General features: G+C 47.1%; 1 protein-coding gene across 2 annotated transcripts in view; it reads left to right on the forward strand.

Moving 5' to 3' along the window:
- Nucleotides 1–5,899: 5,899 nt before the first annotated feature.
- The window catches only part of KREMEN1 (kringle containing transmembrane protein 1), a 69,881-nt gene continuing 57,477 nt past the window's right edge, over nt 5,900–18,303 (forward strand). The window contains exons 1-2 of one of the 2 annotated variants that reach the window (XM_023190707.1): nt 5,900–5,984; nt 6,224–6,229. In XM_023190707.1, coding sequence (XP_023046475.1) covers nt 5,900–5,984; nt 6,224–6,229 — 91 coding nt within the window. Of the gene's footprint in view, nt 5,997–6,223; nt 6,230–18,303 lie in introns of both variants that reach the window. The other variant, XM_023190706.1, reaches the window with a different exon arrangement.

An 18,303-nucleotide genomic window follows, 5' to 3' on the forward strand; every position in this document is an offset into this window, starting at 1 on the left:
CTACTAAAAATACAAAAAACTAGCCGGGCGACGTGGCGGGCGCCTGTAGTCCCAGCTACTCGGGAGGCTGAGGCAGGAGAATGGCGTAAACCCGGGAGGCGGAGCTTGCAGTGAGCTGAGATCCGGCCACAGCACTCCAGCCCCGGCGACAGAGCAAGACTCTGTCTCAAAAAAAAAAAAAAAAAAAAAAAAATTGCATTAAATACTATTATATTATTCTACATATAAAATATCTATTAAATGATATTTATCTTGATTACCGGATTTTTTATTGTGTTTTCCAAAAATCCTCTTAAACTCTGTGCCTGAGGCACATACCTCACTTGCCTCATTCCAATCCCAGCTCTGTCCACTCAGCATTTGGTGACAGAACCCTATTATTTTATTTTTTATTAATTATTATTATTAATTTTCTTTTCTTTTCTTTTGAGACTGACTCTCACATTGTCGCTCAGGCTAGAGTGCAGTGACATGACCTCGGCTCACTACAACTTCCACCACCAGGGTTCAAGCAATTCTCCTGTGTTGGCTTCCCAAGTAGCTGGGATTACAGGCACGAGCCACCAGTCCTGGCTAATTTTTGTATTTTTAGCAGAAATGGGGTTTTGCCATATTGGCCAGGCTGGACTCGAACTCCTGACCTCAGGTGATCTGCCAGCATCAGACTCCCAAAGCAATGAGATTACAAGCATGAGCCACTGCGCCCAGCCTATTACTATTAATTTTAGAGACAGACTGGATTGCAGTGGCTCTATCCTAGTTCACTGTAACCTCAAACTACTGGATTCAAGAGATCCTCCCACCTCAGCTTCCCAAAGTGCTGGGATTACAAGCGTGAGCCATCACACCTGGCTTAATGACAGAACAAGGAAGCATTAGGTACAGTAGCAAGCACCTGTAGCCCCAGCTACTAAGTCTGAGGCAAGAGGATTGCTGGAGCCCAGGAATTCAAGGCTGTAGTGTGCCATGATTGTGAATACTCACTGCACTCCAACCTGGGCGATATATCAAACCATGTCCTTTTTTTTTTTTTTTTTTTTTTTTTGAGACAGAGTCTCACTATTGCCTGGGTTGGAGGACAGTGGCACTATACATGCTCACTACAACTTCTGCCTCCCGGGTTCAAGCGATTCTCCTGCCTCAGCATCCCAAGTACCTGAGACTACAGGTGCCTGCCACTACGCCCAGCTAGTTTTTGTATTTTTGTAGAGATAGGGTTTTACTATGTTGATCAGGCTGGGATTACAGGCACATGCTCCCACACCTGGCTAATTTATATATATATATATATAATATATATATGTGTATACACACACACACACACACACACACACATATATATATATATATTTTATTTTGGTACAGATGGGGTTTCACCATGTTGGCCAAGCTGGTCTTGAACTCCTAACCTCAAGTGATCCACCTGCCTCGGCCTCCAAAAGTGCTGTGATTACAGGCATGAGCCACCACGCCTGGTCCCAAGACCCTGTCTTTAAAACAAAAAAGACAAGTAGGTGGCTCAGCCTGGTGTTTTTTTTTTTTTTTTTTTTTTTTTTTTTTGAGATGGAGTCTCGGTCTGTCACCTGGGCTAGAGTGCAATGACGTGATCTCAGCTCACTGCAACCTCTGCCTCCTGGGTTCAAGTGATTCTCCAGCCTCAGCCTCCCAAGTACCTGAGACTATAGGTGCCCGCCACTATGCCCAGCTAGTTTTTGTACTTTTGTAGAGATGGGGTTTCACTATGTTGATCAGGCTGGTCTTGAACTCCTGACCTTGCGATCCACCCGCCTCGGCCTCCCAAAGTGCTGGGATACAGGTATGAGCCACCGCACCTGGCCCAGCCTGGTACTTATGAGGGTAAGACTAGGGTTCCACTGCCTGGGTTCAAAGCCCAGCTCTACCACGATGTCAACTTTGGGCAAGTCATTTAATCTCTCTTTGTACTGGGGTGGGTGTGGGCTGGTAAGAATGCCTCCCTCACAAGGCTACTGGGAGGATTTTGTGAAATGCAACCATGGACACCCTGCACAGCCTTAGTTGAGTCTACAGTAAACGTTTGCTATTGCTGTCACTATAATCCTGCCCCCTCCTCCAGGGCTCTCTCCATAAAAAGACTGTCCTTTGAGTGGAAATCATCCCAACTGGAGTTTCAAAGACACTTGAATGACCAAAACTCCAACATCATAGATCTCCTGGCTTCTTGACCAATCCTGCTGCCCTTGGAGGAAGAAAGGGGCCTGACTTGCACAGTGCAAACAGACAAACGGACACCAACATCTTTCTGGAGGCCCAAGAGCTGCATTCAGCATCCTCACTCTTTCCATGAAATAAAGCTGCTAAACACCCCAGGCATGTAAAGCACTGAAATGAGTATCCCGGGTTGCTCTCCGCCAGAAGCCAGGACCACATAGTGGAGCAAAAGACCTTGAGCTGTTAAGCGCCATGACCTAGACACGCCAGGCTGTATTTTTAGCCTCTTGTGCACTGTTTCCATCACCTGTGCTGGGCTTTCAGCTGGAAAAGAGAAGGTGGGGGTGGAGAAGGCTAGAGGGATGTTTCTTACTGCAGCCAGTGCCAGGAGGAGCTTGCCAGAATTTCCAAGTCCTGTTGTACAACAGGGCCATTTTCATGGGTGTGCAACTGGTATATCAACATAGGCCCCCTTGCTTCTTGCTTGGAAGGGCCTCATACATGCTTTATCTTTTTATCTTCTGCTGTCACTGTCTTGAAATTCTTTTTTTTTTTTTTTGAGATGGAGTCTTGCTGTGTGGCTCAGGCTGGAGTGCAGTGGCACGATCTTGGCTCACTGCAACCTCCACCTCCCAGGTTCAAGCAATTCTCCTGTCTCAGCTTCCTGAGTAGCTGGGATTAAAGGCGCCCACCACCACGCCCGGATACAATTTTTTGTATTTTTAGTAGAGATGGGGTTTCATCAGGTTGGCCAGGCTGGTCTCAAACTTCTGATCTCAGGTGATCCACCTGCCTTGGCTTCCCTAAATGCTGGGATTACAGGTGTGACCCACGGCGCCTGGCCTGTCTTGAAATTCTTAATAAGTTTGGACAAAGGACATACGTTTTCATTTCTCACTGTGCCATGCCAATTATATGACTGGTCCTAAGTAGTGCACATGACAGAGAGGGCCAATTGGAGGAGGGGCTGCTCCAGCCCAGGAGGGGTGCCTTCCCACAGCAGGCAGGACAGACCAAAGCCACTATCACAAGGCATGGCTGCCCAGACTTGGTCAAATAAACCTTGTTTCCAACCTCCTGGGTGCCCTTCCTATTTTCTCTTCTGAAACCTGAATGAGATGTCGAAAGAACCTTGGAAACTGTAGAGAACTGTGTCCTGCTTTGCTAAAGTCTTTCTCTGGCATCCTGTTTAAAGTAGCCCAAAGGTTAGCTGGGTGTGATGGCGTGCCTCTGTAGTCCCAGCTACCCAGGAGGCTGAAGTGGGAGGATCAGTGGAGCCTAAGAATTGGAGGCTGCAGTGATCCATGATCTTATCACTGCGCTCCAGTGTGGGCGACAGAGGGAGGCCCTGTCTCCAGAAAAAGAAAAAGAAAAAAAAAAAAAAAAATCCACAGAGCCTTCGGTTAACATAATTTTCTTGTCTTTGTATTACTTTTTGTTCTCCGGAATTTGCGTGTTTTCAGATTGACTAGAATGTAAGTTCCAAGAGGAAGGTTTGGTCTTGGTGGCTGTGTCCTCCGCCCTCAGCAAGTTCCTCGCTGAATATTTGCTGAACGAAGGAAAGTTCGACTTTATTGTTTGCTTTGGGCTGAGGGCTTCACCTGCATCTTCTCATTTCATTCTCTTCAAAGGCACTGCTGTCTGGGAGTGCACAGAAGTCCCAGAATAAGGGTTCTCAGGTCCGGTGGAGAAGGTGGGAAGGGCCCAAAATTGTGGAAAAGGGGAAAGCTGGACAAAAGTGGGGATCACCGGTGGCAGGAGGTGGGGGGGTCCCCAGGACCGAGGCTGGCTGGGTGAGGGGATGGTGGGTGCCCCTAAGCTCCAACAAGAAGCTCAGAGGATCCTTGAACTCGGGAATGACACATGAAAACAATAACTGAACAAGATTCTTCTTGCTACAGAGCTGAGTAGTGTGGGTGGAGAGGGACAGAGATTGAGAGGCCTCGTGGGAGGTAGCTGCGCCCTTCGGGCCCGGACCTGAGAGCAGCCGTGGGTGGGGAAAGGAGTTTGGGGGGACGCGGGCTCTGGGAGTGGGTGAGGGGGCGGCGCCCGGGGGTTGAGGGGGCCCAGGGGCGAGTGTACCTAAGGCGGGCCTGTCCCGCCCAGCCGCGCTCTGGGTGCGGCGAGTCTGCACACTGGGGCAGATGTTCCCGCCGCCGCGCGGGGCGCAGGTCTGCACTTGCAAGTCCGGGACCAGGGACTTGAAAGCTGCCGGCGCGCCGCCCAGACCTGCCCCGCCGGGCGTCACCGCCGCGCTTTAGGCGGGAGCTGTAGGAAAATCCCCTCCGCCTTGGGGGAGGGCGGGGGAGGAGGACGGCCTACGACCGACCCCGGGTGAGGCAGGGGAAGACCTTGCCGGGGTCGGCGGGGAGGAGGGCAAAGGGCCTACCTCGCGGGGGCCGAAAGTTTAAGCAAGCCGCGCGCTCTCTGATGCCTAACATCCCAGGCTGTAGGACAAGCAGCGCTATCCCATCCATTTCTGGTCGTTGCATTGGGCGTTTTACTTGCTTCTGTCTCATCGAATCCTCTGAAGGCCTTTTATTATTCCTATTCTGCAAACGGCTGAGCCTGAGACACATCAGGAAACTTGTCCTAGTTGAAATTGGCTATGTGATAAGATACTGAACCAGGGGGTCAGTATGTGGCTGCAAACTTGGGGTGGAGAAAGGAATTCAACATTTGCTGAGCTCCTACTGTGCGTGCGTAAAAGCGTCCATGCTTTCGTTTTGTTTTGTTTTTTGAGACAGGGTCTTGCTCTGTCACCCAGGCTGGAGTGTAGTGGTGTGAACAAGGCTTACTGCAACCCCGACCTTCCAGGCTCAAGCGATCCTCCTGCCTCAGTCTCCTGAGTAGCTGGGACCACTGATTTATTTATTTTTTCCTGTAGAGATGGGGTCTCGCTGTTTTGCCCAGGTTGGTCTCGAACTCCTGGGTTCAAGAGATTCTTCCGTCTCGGCCTCCTCCCAAAGTGCTGGGATCCCAGGATTTGTTAGCCATAGCGCCCGGCTCTAGGCGTTCTTATTTAGTGCAACTGCTCTGGGGAATAGTAGCTATTATCACCTCCATTTAACAGATGAGGAAATTGAGGTAAGAGCTATTTTTCCTTTAAACGTGTCCAAAGTCTTACAGGTGACCAAGTGGGATGTGAACTCTCCAAAGCATTCTTTTTTTAACCATTACGATGAGCTAAGCAAGGGAAAACAGTTTGCAAACTGCTGTTGTAATTATTACCGCTGTAGCTGAGCTCGCGTGTGGGTCACGACCCGAGTGAGAGTGGAGGAGGGGTCACTGGGAGCCCAGCCTATTTCAGCCCAGCCAAACCGCTTGGTGACTTGGAGGCCGGGCCGAGGCCCCGCCCCTCACCTGCTGATCCCACCCCTGAATGGGACAAACAGAGGGCCCTGAGGGGCGGGCCCAGGTGAGGGGAGGGTGGGCGGGGCCTGATGCGTGAGTGGCAGGAGAGGCACGCGGCCGGGGCGGGGCGTGCGCGCGCGGTGGGCTCCGCCCCCCGGGCCTCTCCGCAGATCCAGGCGGGCCCCAGGCTGCAGGGGCGGTGGCGGTGCTGAGCCGGGCGGGCCGGGGCGGGGCGGCCAGGCAGCCGGGGCGGGGCTACACTCCGGCCCCGCGTCCTGCTCCCATGGCCGCCCCCGGCTCCCCGCGCTGCCCCCTTTCCCCCGGGCCGCGCCCCGGGGCCCCGCACTGACGGCCCATGGCGCCGCCCGCCGCCCGCCTCGCCCTGCTCTCCGCCGCGGCGCTCACGCTGGCGGCCCGGCCCGCGCCCAGCCCCGGCCTCGGTCCTGGACCCGGTGAGTGTGAGCGACCCCCGCCGCCCGCCCTGAGGGGAGCGCACTCGAGGGGCGACAAGGGCCGGCCGGCCTGAGGGCCCCATCCCTCCCGCCTCAGGACCTTTCGGGCCCCTTCCCCGGGCCCCTCGGCGACGCCCCTCAGGCTGGGACGGTCCCTCCCTGCGACCTGGGCTCCCCCCAGGCCCGTCATCGACGCCTCCGGGCCCGGTACTGTCCCCCGGCTGCAGGACCCGGTGCTCCTCAGCGACGCCCCTCAGCCCAGGACGCCCCCTTAGCCTTGAGACCTCCAAGGCCCTCCGCGACGCCGCCCGGGCTGGGACATCTCCTCTGTCTTGGGATCCGGGACCCGCTGCCCGAGTCCCTCAGCGACCCCAACCAGGCTGGGACGCCCCCTCTCCCCGGTACCTCCTGGGATCCCATCCCAAGTCCCCAGCGACTCCCCCCCGGGCCGGGGCGACCCCTGCTCCCCTGTATGTACCTCCTGGGATCTCGTCCCAAAATCCCCAGCGACTCCCCCTAGGCCAGGACGCCCCCTGCTTCCCGGTGCCTCCTGGGATCCCGTCCCCAAGTCCCCAGCGACCCCTCTCGGGCCGGGACGACCCCGGCTCCCCAGTACCTCCTGGGATCCCGCCCCAAGTCCTTCATCGACGCACCTTGCACTGGGACGGCTCCCCTGCTACAAGAGGCTACATCCCTCTCTGCAAGACCCTCAGCGACATCCCTCCCCCGGGCCAAGGTCCCCTCCCTGAGCCTCACTACGACGCCCCCGCGTCCCCCAGCCCTCTCCTCCCTCCTACACCGGTGGAACCCGGCGCCTCCCCGCACAGAGCAGAGCGGAGGCGGGAGGAGCCGGCGCTCAGCCCCTTTTCCCGAGTCCTCGGCTGCACCCGCTTGGCGGACATTGTAACTTCTGCCTCGCGAGGAACGGGATGGACTTGTTCGCCCTGCTAGAGGCAGGTTAGGGTCCTGGGACGACCTTGTACCCAGACGGACGGGACGTACCCTCTCTCCCCGCTGGGCCGCTTTGAACTTCCGTGTGACTTAGGTGATGGCGCAGCCGGGGGAGAGGAAAAAGGAAGCGGTGATGGGAAACTTCTCCCCTACTGAGCTTAGGGTACTCTTCCTGAGGAGGCAACGCCGAGCTACGTGTTTCGGTCACCCCACACCTTAGACAGGTCAATCACTCCCCAGGCCAAGGCCAAGGCCAAGGCCAGGTCTTCCCGAGGTGCGGCCCTGGACCAGGATGAAGCTTGGACTTTGCTTAACTTCCACACGCAACCTTGTAGCCAAATCCTTTCTAAGTTGAAGAGAAGGCAAGTTGAAGAGAGGGCCTTGCATTTCTCTGCAGGTTATTTGGATGTTGAGCATTAGGACATCTGTGAAAGGGATGGGAAGAGTTTATTACTAGTCTGCAGGAGTAAGAAAACCCGCCTCTGGGTTCACCACCCAAAGTCACAGACTGATATTCGAAAGGATGGGATTTTGCTGGTGTAAGAAAACTCAGAGTTGCTTTGTTTACTCATTGGCTTGGATTAGTGAAAAAGCTAGGACTTGGTATTGTCACTTATTGTGTGACTTTGGGCCATGCCTTCAGCTCTCTGAGCCTCAGTTTCCTCATCTGTAAAGACAGGATAATTTCTTTGCAGAGTGTTGTGAATATTAAATGATATACTGTAAGTAACATACCCGCATATAGGAGGGAGTCAATAAACATTTTAATAATACTTTTATAGGACCTCACAGTTCATCGAGTGCTAGACACCTCATTTACCCTGGGAATGCTAAGAGCTTTCTGTCTGATTCATTTCTGTAAAAGGCAAAGCTTGGCTTTAAACTGGTAGAACTGGGGTCTCCAAGTGTTGTAAACCTGAGGCTCAGTAAGTGGTTTCTGAGTGATCACTGCCTTTTATGGGACTTCTACAGTATGATCACTTCTACTGTTGTGAGGAGTGAGGGACATTCCGAGAGCCAGGATATGTCAACATAACTGTAACCTAGTAACCCCTTAGCTCCACTTTGCTATCTGTGTGGTCAGGATTTAATGTCCCCTACAAAGAGAGAGGTATAGGTGGAAATAGACTGGTTCCCCTTCTGGAAAGGGCAGAGTAGTAGCTCTGAAAAGCATCAAGTGAGCCAATTCTGCTTAAGCTTGTTGGAAGCTATTCTCTTCCCAGATATCTTTGCTTTTTTAAGATCAAATGCAGCAGCTCTTATGAAGTTTGCACCCCAAATTTTGGTATACTTTTATTTAGGAGTCTGGGGTAGGGGCAAATAATCATTGTGAAATGATTTGTGATAAGTGGCCCAAGTTCCCAATTCACTGAGCCTTGCCAGCTTGGTGTCTTACTGTCCTGGTAACTCAGTGCTTTGCTTTTTTGACTTTTCCTGCCTAGTTGCAGAAGCAGTTTTAGGGAGATACCACATGGTCTTCACCAACACATCCTGTCTAGATCCTACCCACTAGCTTTTAAAATCTTTTCCAATAAAACACACACACACACACACACACACACACACTTTACTCTGAGGATATGCCAAACTTGCCATTTTATATTTTTTGATACTGTAATTTTCTCTAAAATTTTGTGGATGGAAAAATTATTTCAATATTTGTATTCTGCACAATTTTGTAATATTTAAATTACTGGTGGTTTGCATTTTTGAATGCTGACTTTATAAAAACAGTTAGCTCATTCCCCATCAATCCTACTTCTAATTACAATGTGTACCCAACCCCAAATGATCTCCCTTCTTTTCATTCTTCCTCTAAGATTCTCTTCCTTCCTTCACAACTCATAAGAAGGAAAATAGAAGGTAATGGAATCTAGACTTTCCTTCAAGGAGGAGTGCAGCTAGGGCCATGTGGTCGATGGGTTCTCTGTAGTGGGTCCCATCTGGAATGTATGGAATTTATGGTCTACTCACTTGGGTGTTTTACTACCTTTAGGGTCTATCAGATGCGCATCAACAGAGCTTCTCCACTCAGGTTATGTTTGCTGTGAATACCTTTTATAAGTTTATAGATTGATGCTCATTCTCCTCTAACTCCTCATCTGGAATTTGCCCCACTAGCCAGTAGTGTGTTTGCCATAAAACCTATGAGTTCAGTTAACAACTAGAGTTCACACTGTCTACCAATTCTTGGCCCTCTTGGGGACTTCATTAATGCTAATAGAATTATCTGTAAGCAACATGGGGGCTGAAGCAGTGAAGGAGTGAAGGGTTCATACCAGTTACTTCTACGCTCTGAGTATTTTAAGAAACACCATTTCGACGTGGTATCAGAGACCTCTGATATTTTTGTGAAAAAATATTTTGGCCCCTAGACAAACTATTTAAATATTTGAGGCCAGGCGCGGTGGCTTACGCCTGTAATCCCAGCATTTTGGGAGGTCAAGGCAGGTGGATCACCCGAGGTCAAGTGTTCAAGACCAGCCTGGCCAACATGGTGAAACCCCATCTCTACTAAAAATACAAAAAATTAGCTGGGCATGGTGGCGGGCGCCTGTAATTCCAGCTACTTGGGAGGCTGAGGCAGGAGAATCGCTTGAACCCAGGAGGCGGAGGTTGCAGTGAGTCAAGATCGCATCATTGCACTCCAGCCTGGGCAACAAGAGCAAAACTCTGTTTCAAAATCAATCAATCAATAAAAAATATTTGAGATAGGCAATGAGCCCGTTTATAAATCTTAAGAAAGCATTCCTTTTAGGCTCACTACTCATAAACAGAAAGTTGATATACTCAATATAGATATTATTGATACACTCATGGTTTAGCGTAGTGAGACCAAAAGCAATAAATGAGTAAGATAAAATACACTATTTTAAATAGCTTCACAATACACAGATTAGGGATTTTTGGTGATGGGGAATATACCATCCTTAATTTAGAATTTTTGAGTATGGAATTGTCAACTGATAATCTAGGTCAGGTATGGGCAAACATTTTTTGTAACGGGAAGACAGTAAATAATACAAGATTCATGGGACTTATATTATCTCTGTTACAATTATTCAACTCTGTAGGGCAAAAGCAGCATAGACAAGAGATGAATGAATGTGACTATGTTTCAGTAAAACTTTATGGACACTGAAATTTGAATTTCCTATAATTTTTTTTTTTTTTTTTAGGGACGGAGTCTCACTCTGTCACCCAAGCTGAAGTGCAGTGGCGTGATCTCGGCTCACACTGCAACCTCTTCCTCCCGGGTTCTAGCTGTTCTCCCGCCTCAGCTTCTCAAGTAGCTGGGATAACAGGCATGCATCACCATGCCTGGCTAGTATTTTATTTTATTTTTAGTAGAGATGGGATTTCACCATGTTGCCCAGGCTGGGAATTTCCTACAATTTTTACGTTAAAAAAATACTGTTCATTTGATTTTTCAAAACTAAAATATTTTTTAAATTATATATATTTTTAAGTCTTAGCTTGTGGGCCATACAGAAGCACGCAGTGAGCCAGATTTGGGCCACAGGCTGTGCTTTGCCGAGTTCTGTTCAAGGTCTATGTCTTCTGATTTTTTTCAGTGTTCACTGGTCTAGAAAAGGTGACAAGGAGGCTTGATTTTGGTGAATGAATGAAACTTTTACCATTTACTGTTAACTAACTTTAAGATATATATGGGAGAGCCGGGCGCGGTGGCTCAAGCCTGTAATCCCAGCACTTTGGGAGGCCGAGACGGGCGGATCACGAGGTCAGGAGATCGAGACCATCCTGGCTAACACGGTGAAACCCCGTCTCTACTAAAAAATACAAAAAACTAGCCGGGCGAAGTGGTGGGCGCCTGTAGTCCCAGCTACTCGGGAGGCTGAGGCAGGAGAATGGCGTAAACCCAGGAGGCGGAGCTTGCAGTGAGCTGAGATCCGGCCACTGTACTCCAGCCCGGGCGACAGAGCGAGACTCCGTCTCAAAAAAAAAAAAAAAAAAAAAAAAAAAGATATATATGGGAGAAATGGTTAAAATGGTAAGTTTTACGTTATTTTTTACCACAACTTTTTAAAAAAGATACGTATGGGGAAAAGTTCATGCACATACATTTGGGTCTTTAATAGGACCTTTAGACCCAGGTGATTGGATCCCTTGAGCCCAGAAGTTTGAGACCAGCCTAGGCAACATAGTGAGACCCCGTCTCTGTGAGACCCCATCTCTACAAAAAATAGACAAAAATTAGCCAGATGTCGTGTAGTCCTAGCTACTCAGGAGGCTGAGGTGGGAAGATCACTTGAGCCTGGGAGGTCAGGGCTGCAGTGAGCTGAGATTGTGCCACTGCACTCCAGTCTGGGCAACAGAGCAAGACCCTGTCTCAAAAAAAAAAAAAACCTTGAAAATGTCCTAAAGAGAAATTCAGTGTGGTTCAGTGTGCACTACATAAATAGTGCCTGCCTTGGAACTAGCCTATGGTTTGTTCAACTGTGCCTGCAGATGTTGCTTAGAACAAACCGTTGAGAGATCTATTTCTCAGAGGAAAGCCCAGGCAGCAGGTGGCACCAGCCCTGACACAGAAAAACAGCCAGGAAAAAAAAAAAAAAAAAGAAGAAGAAGAAGAAAACAAACTTCTGTCACTTTCCTAAGCAGTTAATTTTTATTTCCAAGGTTCTGTTGTCATATTTAAAGTCGTTTTAAAAAACAACAATGTGCTTAGCATGGCTGATTATTTTGTTTTAATTAAAACATTTCTGAAAAAACAAAATGAAACATTCAAACATACCAAGTTGATTGTGCTTGTACTGTGGAACAGTTAATGCAAAACACTTGAGAGAAGCCGGAAGTTTGGATCTGTAGCTTTTGCCTGAGTGTCTGCCGCCTGAATAAGGACAACATAGGAGGAAGCGAATGTGTCCCTTAGAAAACTACCTGTATAGGTTTTGAAGTGAGATCCAGCACCTCCGATGCCACTTGGCAGGTTACTTTCTGGCCGGCTCACTGTGCAGCCTCGTCATTGGTGAGAATGATGACTGACATTCCTTCTATATTCAGTTTGACCTTGAGAATCCAGCTGGAACTTGTAAGTATTAGTCTAGGAGGAGCAGTCTGAGGTCACTCTATTTTTCCTCCCTCTCTTATCTTCATAGTCTTCCTCCCAAGATGGCAGTGCTTCCCTCAACCCTCACCTCACCTTCTGAGACTTTGTCTGGATTCAGACTGATGAGTGAAAGGAAAGAGGCCATTGTAGAAAAATGTCACATGGGCGTCCATACACCTCACAAATAACTACTTCACAGAAATGTGACTTCTCCTCTTCTAAGGGAATCCCTTCCCCCCTTTTTAAATTCTCCTTCTAGGTAAACACCTCCCTAGCCTGAACTTGTACCAGTTTAAAGAGGAATAAATGAATTGGGGTTCTAGGGAGCACCATGGCAGACAAAATGTTTTAGGCCACCTTACACGCAAAGTTGCCTCTCTCCCTGCATTTATACAACAGGGCCGTCTCAGAGCTACCCCTCTGCTGGGCCCAGCTTCTAGCTTCCCTTGCCACGGATTTAATCCCTGGCAAGTAGCCAAAGCATTAAACTTTTATTGTTCAATTTGCCACAAGGGTGGGGCCCTGCTTCTAGTGGGCTGAGGAGGCTGCAGCCGCTTCCAAACCCAAGTGTCACACCACATTAGCAACTGCAGACTTTGAGGGCTGGATTTCTTTCAGTTTGGTTAGATTCTTGGTTAGAACCAGAACAGTATACTCACACTCAAAATTTTAAAGCTAGGAAATAGTAAAAACAGTGTAGGCAACTTTTAAAGATGATTCAGAGTGCTTGTAGTTATCAGCATGTATGATTGGCTTTGCATGGTTTCTTCATACCTTCCAAACAGACATATTAGATGGCCATGCATGTGCCTTAGTGTCCTAAAGTTAGATGAAAACATGGCAACCAAGTAGTTTTCTTCTAGACTAGTAGGGACTGCTAACCAATCCCATCACAGTATGTAAATTACTTGCTGCTGTTCAATCTATAAAAATTCATCTTCAAAGAAAATTATTGGGCTGGTAAAAATATTTTTAATAATGACCACAGAAGCCATATTTGTTTTTCTTTGATGTTCTTCCGAAGACCCTTCTGGTTCTAATCAGATTGTTCCCACATAAAATACAGTGGAAATCTACAATAATAAAATCCCTATTCCTACGTCTATGGGGAAATAAACAGGATGGGGACTGTCCTTTTAAGGGGCTTTCCCCTTCCCTTTCCCCAGACTCAAAGCCTCTATTACTGGTGGGTGTTTTGGCATCAGTTAAGGGCCTTCAATCCTTCCCTCCCTCCATGTTTTGCTCTTTCATTAAAGTGTTTCTGTTGTCTAATTATATCCTTTCAATCAAATTAGAGACTGTAGCATCTGGTGAGGGCTGTAACTGCTGCCATCTGCACCTCGTCTATACAGGCCTTTTCAGCTGAGAATCACTCAACTTCCAAATGGTAGGAAGAGATTTGGAAAAAGTTTAGTTGGAGGGGAGATTAACTTAAAAGGAGTGTCTTCAAAGGCTGGGTGCGATGCCCTGCTTGCTGTGATGTGTGCATGGCCATGCAGAGCTTCACTGGCCTGACTCACCAAAGATTCTTCCCTAGCGCTTCTGGCAGATGAAGGGTTTCTGATTGTCTTAGCTGAAATGACTAGGCCTTCTTTGTTAGGGGCTTGGAGGGACCAGGGACTGAGCTGAGAAAGTCTCCCTTGAGAACAATCTTTAGTTATATGACCACTGGTTAATGGATGTGACACTTTCTGTTTATTTGACCATTTCTTCTAACTCAGTGATTTCAACTGGAGGAGATTTTGCCCCCAGGGGACATTTTGCAATAGTTGGATTCATTTTTGGCTCTTACAACTAAAGAGGTGCTACTGGCATCTAGCAGGTAGAGGCCAGGGATGCTGCTGCTAAACATCCTAGAATGCACAGGAGAGCCCCCAGGCCAAAGACTTACACACCCCAAAATGTCAGTAGTGCTGAGGTTAAGAAACCCCGTCCCGATTGTATTATCCTTTTGTCCTTCTTTTTATTGTTAGTTGCCTGCTTAGGAAGAGTTGATTCTGATGAGCATCTTTTTTCACTCTTTTTTTTTTTTTTTTTTTTTTTGAGACGGAGTCTTGCTCTGTCGCCCAGGCTGGAGTGCAGTGGCACGATCTTGGCTCACTGCAAGCTCCGCCTCCCGGGTTCACGCCATTTTCTTGCCTCGGCCTCCCGAGTAGCTGGGACTACAGGTGCCCGCCACCGCGCCTGGCTAATTTTTTGTATTTTTAGTAGAGATGGGGTTTCACCATGTTAGCCAGGATGGTCTGGATTTCCTGACCTCGTGATCCGCCGGCCTCAGACTCCCAAAGTGCTAGGATTACAGGGGTGAGCCACTGCGCCCGGCCTTTTTTCACTCTTAAGCAAATTCTTCATTATCCACATCTAACCTCTTTAAGCATTTCCGTGGACAGTGTTTCAGAAACCTTAATGCGGTAAGGGGGTCTGTGATTCACTGTGTCTTTTTATTCTCTCTAGAGTACAGTTGTCAGATACATTACAGGACGCCCAATTAAATTTGAATTTCAGATAAACACCAAAGAATTTTTAATGATAAGTCTGTTTCATGCAATGTTTAGGAATACTTGTCTTAAAAAATTCTTTGGTGTTTATCTGAAATTCAAATTTCACTGAGAATTCTGTTTTTATTTGTCAAATCTGGCAACCCTAATTGAGCTTCATGGAATAATCCATGAAACTTTAAAGCTTTGACAATCAGAATTAATCTGTTGGCCACTATCTGCTCTTATTCTTATTGCTCCAAGTGACCAGAGATGATAGTTCCATCTATTTATAAATCAGTTTTAAACTGAGCCTTTTCTTCTGCCCTAAACTGTCTCCCTGGCCAGAACTTATGAAACCCATCTCTTGAGTCATATTTTTATGTTGGGACCAATTAACAAGTACTTATCAAATTCCTACTGTGTGCCCAGCATCTCTGATTAGGACTTATCCCTGTGCCAATTGACAGAAGGCTACAACTTTGTCACTTCGGGTTTTACTTTGAAATGTACTCTAGAGATACATGGTCTACCTGGTATCAGCTTCCCAGTCAGGAGCTCTTATATTATTTGTCTATCCCATATCAGCCGAGGGAAGCCGAAAAGCCCAGAGTCTGGCTTCCATGGAGTATTGGCTGCCCTCCAGGACTCCATTATTGGGGAACTTTCTTGCCATCTGACATTAAAAATAGGTCACAGGCATTACTAACAAAACTTGTCTAGAAGCTGGATTATATCAGTTTATCTCCTTTTCGTCTAATTGAGAACCTCAGACAATATGGAAAAAGTTTGCTCAAGCGAGTGAGGCAAGGCATAGATTTGAGCTGGGTTACTCCTGCTTAAAGCGAACTAAGAATATAAAATTCATATTTATTATTTTATTTTATTTTATTTTGTTTTATTTTTTAGATGGAGTCTCGTTCTGTCACCCAGGCTGGAGTGCAGTGGCACAATCTTGGCTCACTGTAGCCTCTGACTACTGGGTTCAAGCAATTCTCATGCCTCAGCTTCCCAAGTAGCTGGGACTGCAGGTGTGCACCAACACACCTAGCTAATTTTTGTATTTTCAGCAGAGACGGAGTTTCATTATGTTGGCCATGCTAGTCTCCAACTCCTGGCCTCAAGTGATCCTCCCGCCTTGGCCTCCCAAAATACTGGGATTACAAGGGTGAGCCACTGCACCCAGCCACCATCCATTTCCTTTAAATAGCAGAGTTCCTGGTTTAAATAGCAAATATTTGATTTTCTTGATTTACATAAACTTATACTTGATTTACATAAACTTTCCTAGAACTTCTCATAGGTATTGCTAGGTAAGTCTTGAGGCTGGGCTAGAGGAATACATTGGTGAGGAAACTAATGCACCCTGAATGTGTCTGTAGTGGAGCTTTCCCCTAGCGCCTAATTTACCAGCTTCCCTTTTTCAGCAGACATTTTGCCAGGCACCTTCTATGTGGTCTGTAGTTGCTGAGAATACAAAGGTGAGTAAGATGCTCACAGGCTATTGGAAACAGGGCTATGTGCTTCCTGAGCAATTACAGTTCAAGGTAATCAAGTCCTTTAAGAGCTGTGGCAGCTGGTACTGTGTGACTTGTTTCAAAACCCCTGGTTTCTATAGAAGTTAGTGCTACCTATTCTAGACCCTGAGCCTTCAAATAGTTCTCTGTCTTTTGTCTTTTTGTTTTCTTTAGAGCTGGCTTATAATGAGCTGAAGTATTGTCCATCAGCAAGCTGGACTTTCAGCTTTAAAACATCTCACGTTTCCTGTATCCTTATATGAAGACTTCTTTTTTTGAGACAAGGTCTCGCTCTGTCACCCAGGCGTGATTACAGCTCACTGAAGACTCGACCTCCCAAGGCTCAAGAGAGACCCTTGCCCCAGACTCCCGAGTAGCTGGGAGGCACCCGCCACCAGGCCTGGCTAATTTTTAAAAAATATTTTTTGTAGAGACAGCGTTTCACTATGTTGCCAAGGCTATGAAAACTTCCTAGTATGAGATTTTATTTCAAGATTCAGGAAGATATTTATGAATAAATATCTAAGGTAAATTTATTTGTACTCACATATTACATTGAGAGATAGATGCTTTACATCACCAAAGTATAATAGAATATATTCTATTGGTATTGGAAGTAAAATCCATCAAGGTGCTTTGGTTAACAAATGAAATATTTTTTTTAGAGTTCTGCTGAGTCAGTGACCTTTGATTATTTGAATGAATCCATTCTTTAACTGAGGTTTAATCTCTACATATTATAGACCTGAATGTTGCTAGGTTAATGGACATTTTTTTCTCAAAAAGTATCTTTTGGGCTTCAATTTGATGGTTGTGATACCAGAAAGGGGTCCAGATCTAGACCCCAAAAGGGGGTTTTTGGATCTTGCATAAGAAAGAATTCAGGGGTCCAGCACAGTGGCTCACGCCTGTAATCCCAGCACTTTGGGAGGCGGAGGCGGGCGGATCACCTGAGGTCAGGAGTTTGAGACCAGCCTGGTGAACATGGTGAAACCCTGTCCCTACTAAAAATTCAAAAATTAGCCAAGCATGGTGATGGGCGCCTGTAATCCCAGCTACTAGGGAGGCTGAGGTAGGAGAATCGCTTGAACCCAGGAGGTGGAGGTTGCAGTGAGCTGAGACTGCACCACTACACTCCAGCTTGGGCCACAGAGTGAGACTCATCTCAAAAAAAAAAAGAAAGAATTCAGGGCAAGTCCACAGAGTAAAGTGAAAGCTAGTTTATTAGAGAAGTAAATAAACAAAAGAATGGCTACTCCATAGGCAGAGCAGCCCTGAGGGTAGCTGGTTGGCTATTTTTATGGTTATTTCTTAACCATATGCTAAACAAGGGGTGGATTATTCATGAGATTTCCGGGAAAGGGGTGAGGAGTTGCCGGAACTGAGGGTTCCTTTTTTTTTAGATCATATAGGGTAACTTCTGGATGTTGCTGTGGTATTTGTAAACTGTCATGGTGCTTGTAGGAGTATCTTTTGGCTTGCTAGTATATTATAATTAGTGTGTAATGAGCAGTAGGATGACCAGAGGTCACTTTTGTCGCCATCTTGGTTTTGGGGGGTTTTGACTGGCTTCTTTACCACATCCTGTCTTATCAGTGGAGTCTTCGTGACCTGTGTCTTGTGCTGACCTATCTCATCCTGTGACTAAGAATGCCTAAATTGGGGATGTAGCCCAGCAGGTTCCAGCCTCATTTTACCCATCTGCTGTTCAAGATGGAGTGGCTCTGACTCAAATGCCCCTATTATATGGGTTTATAATATGGTAAATGATAAATAAAAATTCCTCAACACTAATGCATATTCATGATGACTATTCCTGGCAGAAACACACATGCTCACAGTGACAAGCATGGCATGTTTTCCAGGGGACCCTGCCTGGGTAGGAGTGGAGCATATTCAAGATGAGAGCCAGATGGGAAAAGAGTGGTACCCAAGCCACTGCATTCTGGACCTTCTCTGCCTTGATAATTATTTGTTTTTTGAATTTTTATTTAACAATTAAGGCCCCCTCTCCGAAACGTTTTCATGGTTCTTCTGAATTCAAACATCTGGTCTTATGCTTACTCTGTAAGTTCAATGTTTCTTGGAATGGTCTTTTAAGTAATTAAATATTTCATCTCTTAGTAGAGATAAATAAGTTGGAGATTCAAATAGAAGATCTCACGTTCCCTTCCAAAAGTATAAATTCTTTAGTTAAAGTATCTTTGAGAGGCATGGCCTTTCCTTCCGTACTGTTTTTAAGGGCACCGTCTCCTTTAAACGGAAAAGATCTAAAAGGTATTTTAATGAAA

Source organism: Piliocolobus tephrosceles, chromosome 19 (genome assembly GCF_002776525.5).
Source record: "Piliocolobus tephrosceles isolate RC106 chromosome 19, ASM277652v3, whole genome shotgun sequence".
Classification (NCBI taxonomy): Eukaryota; Metazoa; Chordata; class Mammalia; order Primates; family Cercopithecidae; genus Piliocolobus; species Piliocolobus tephrosceles.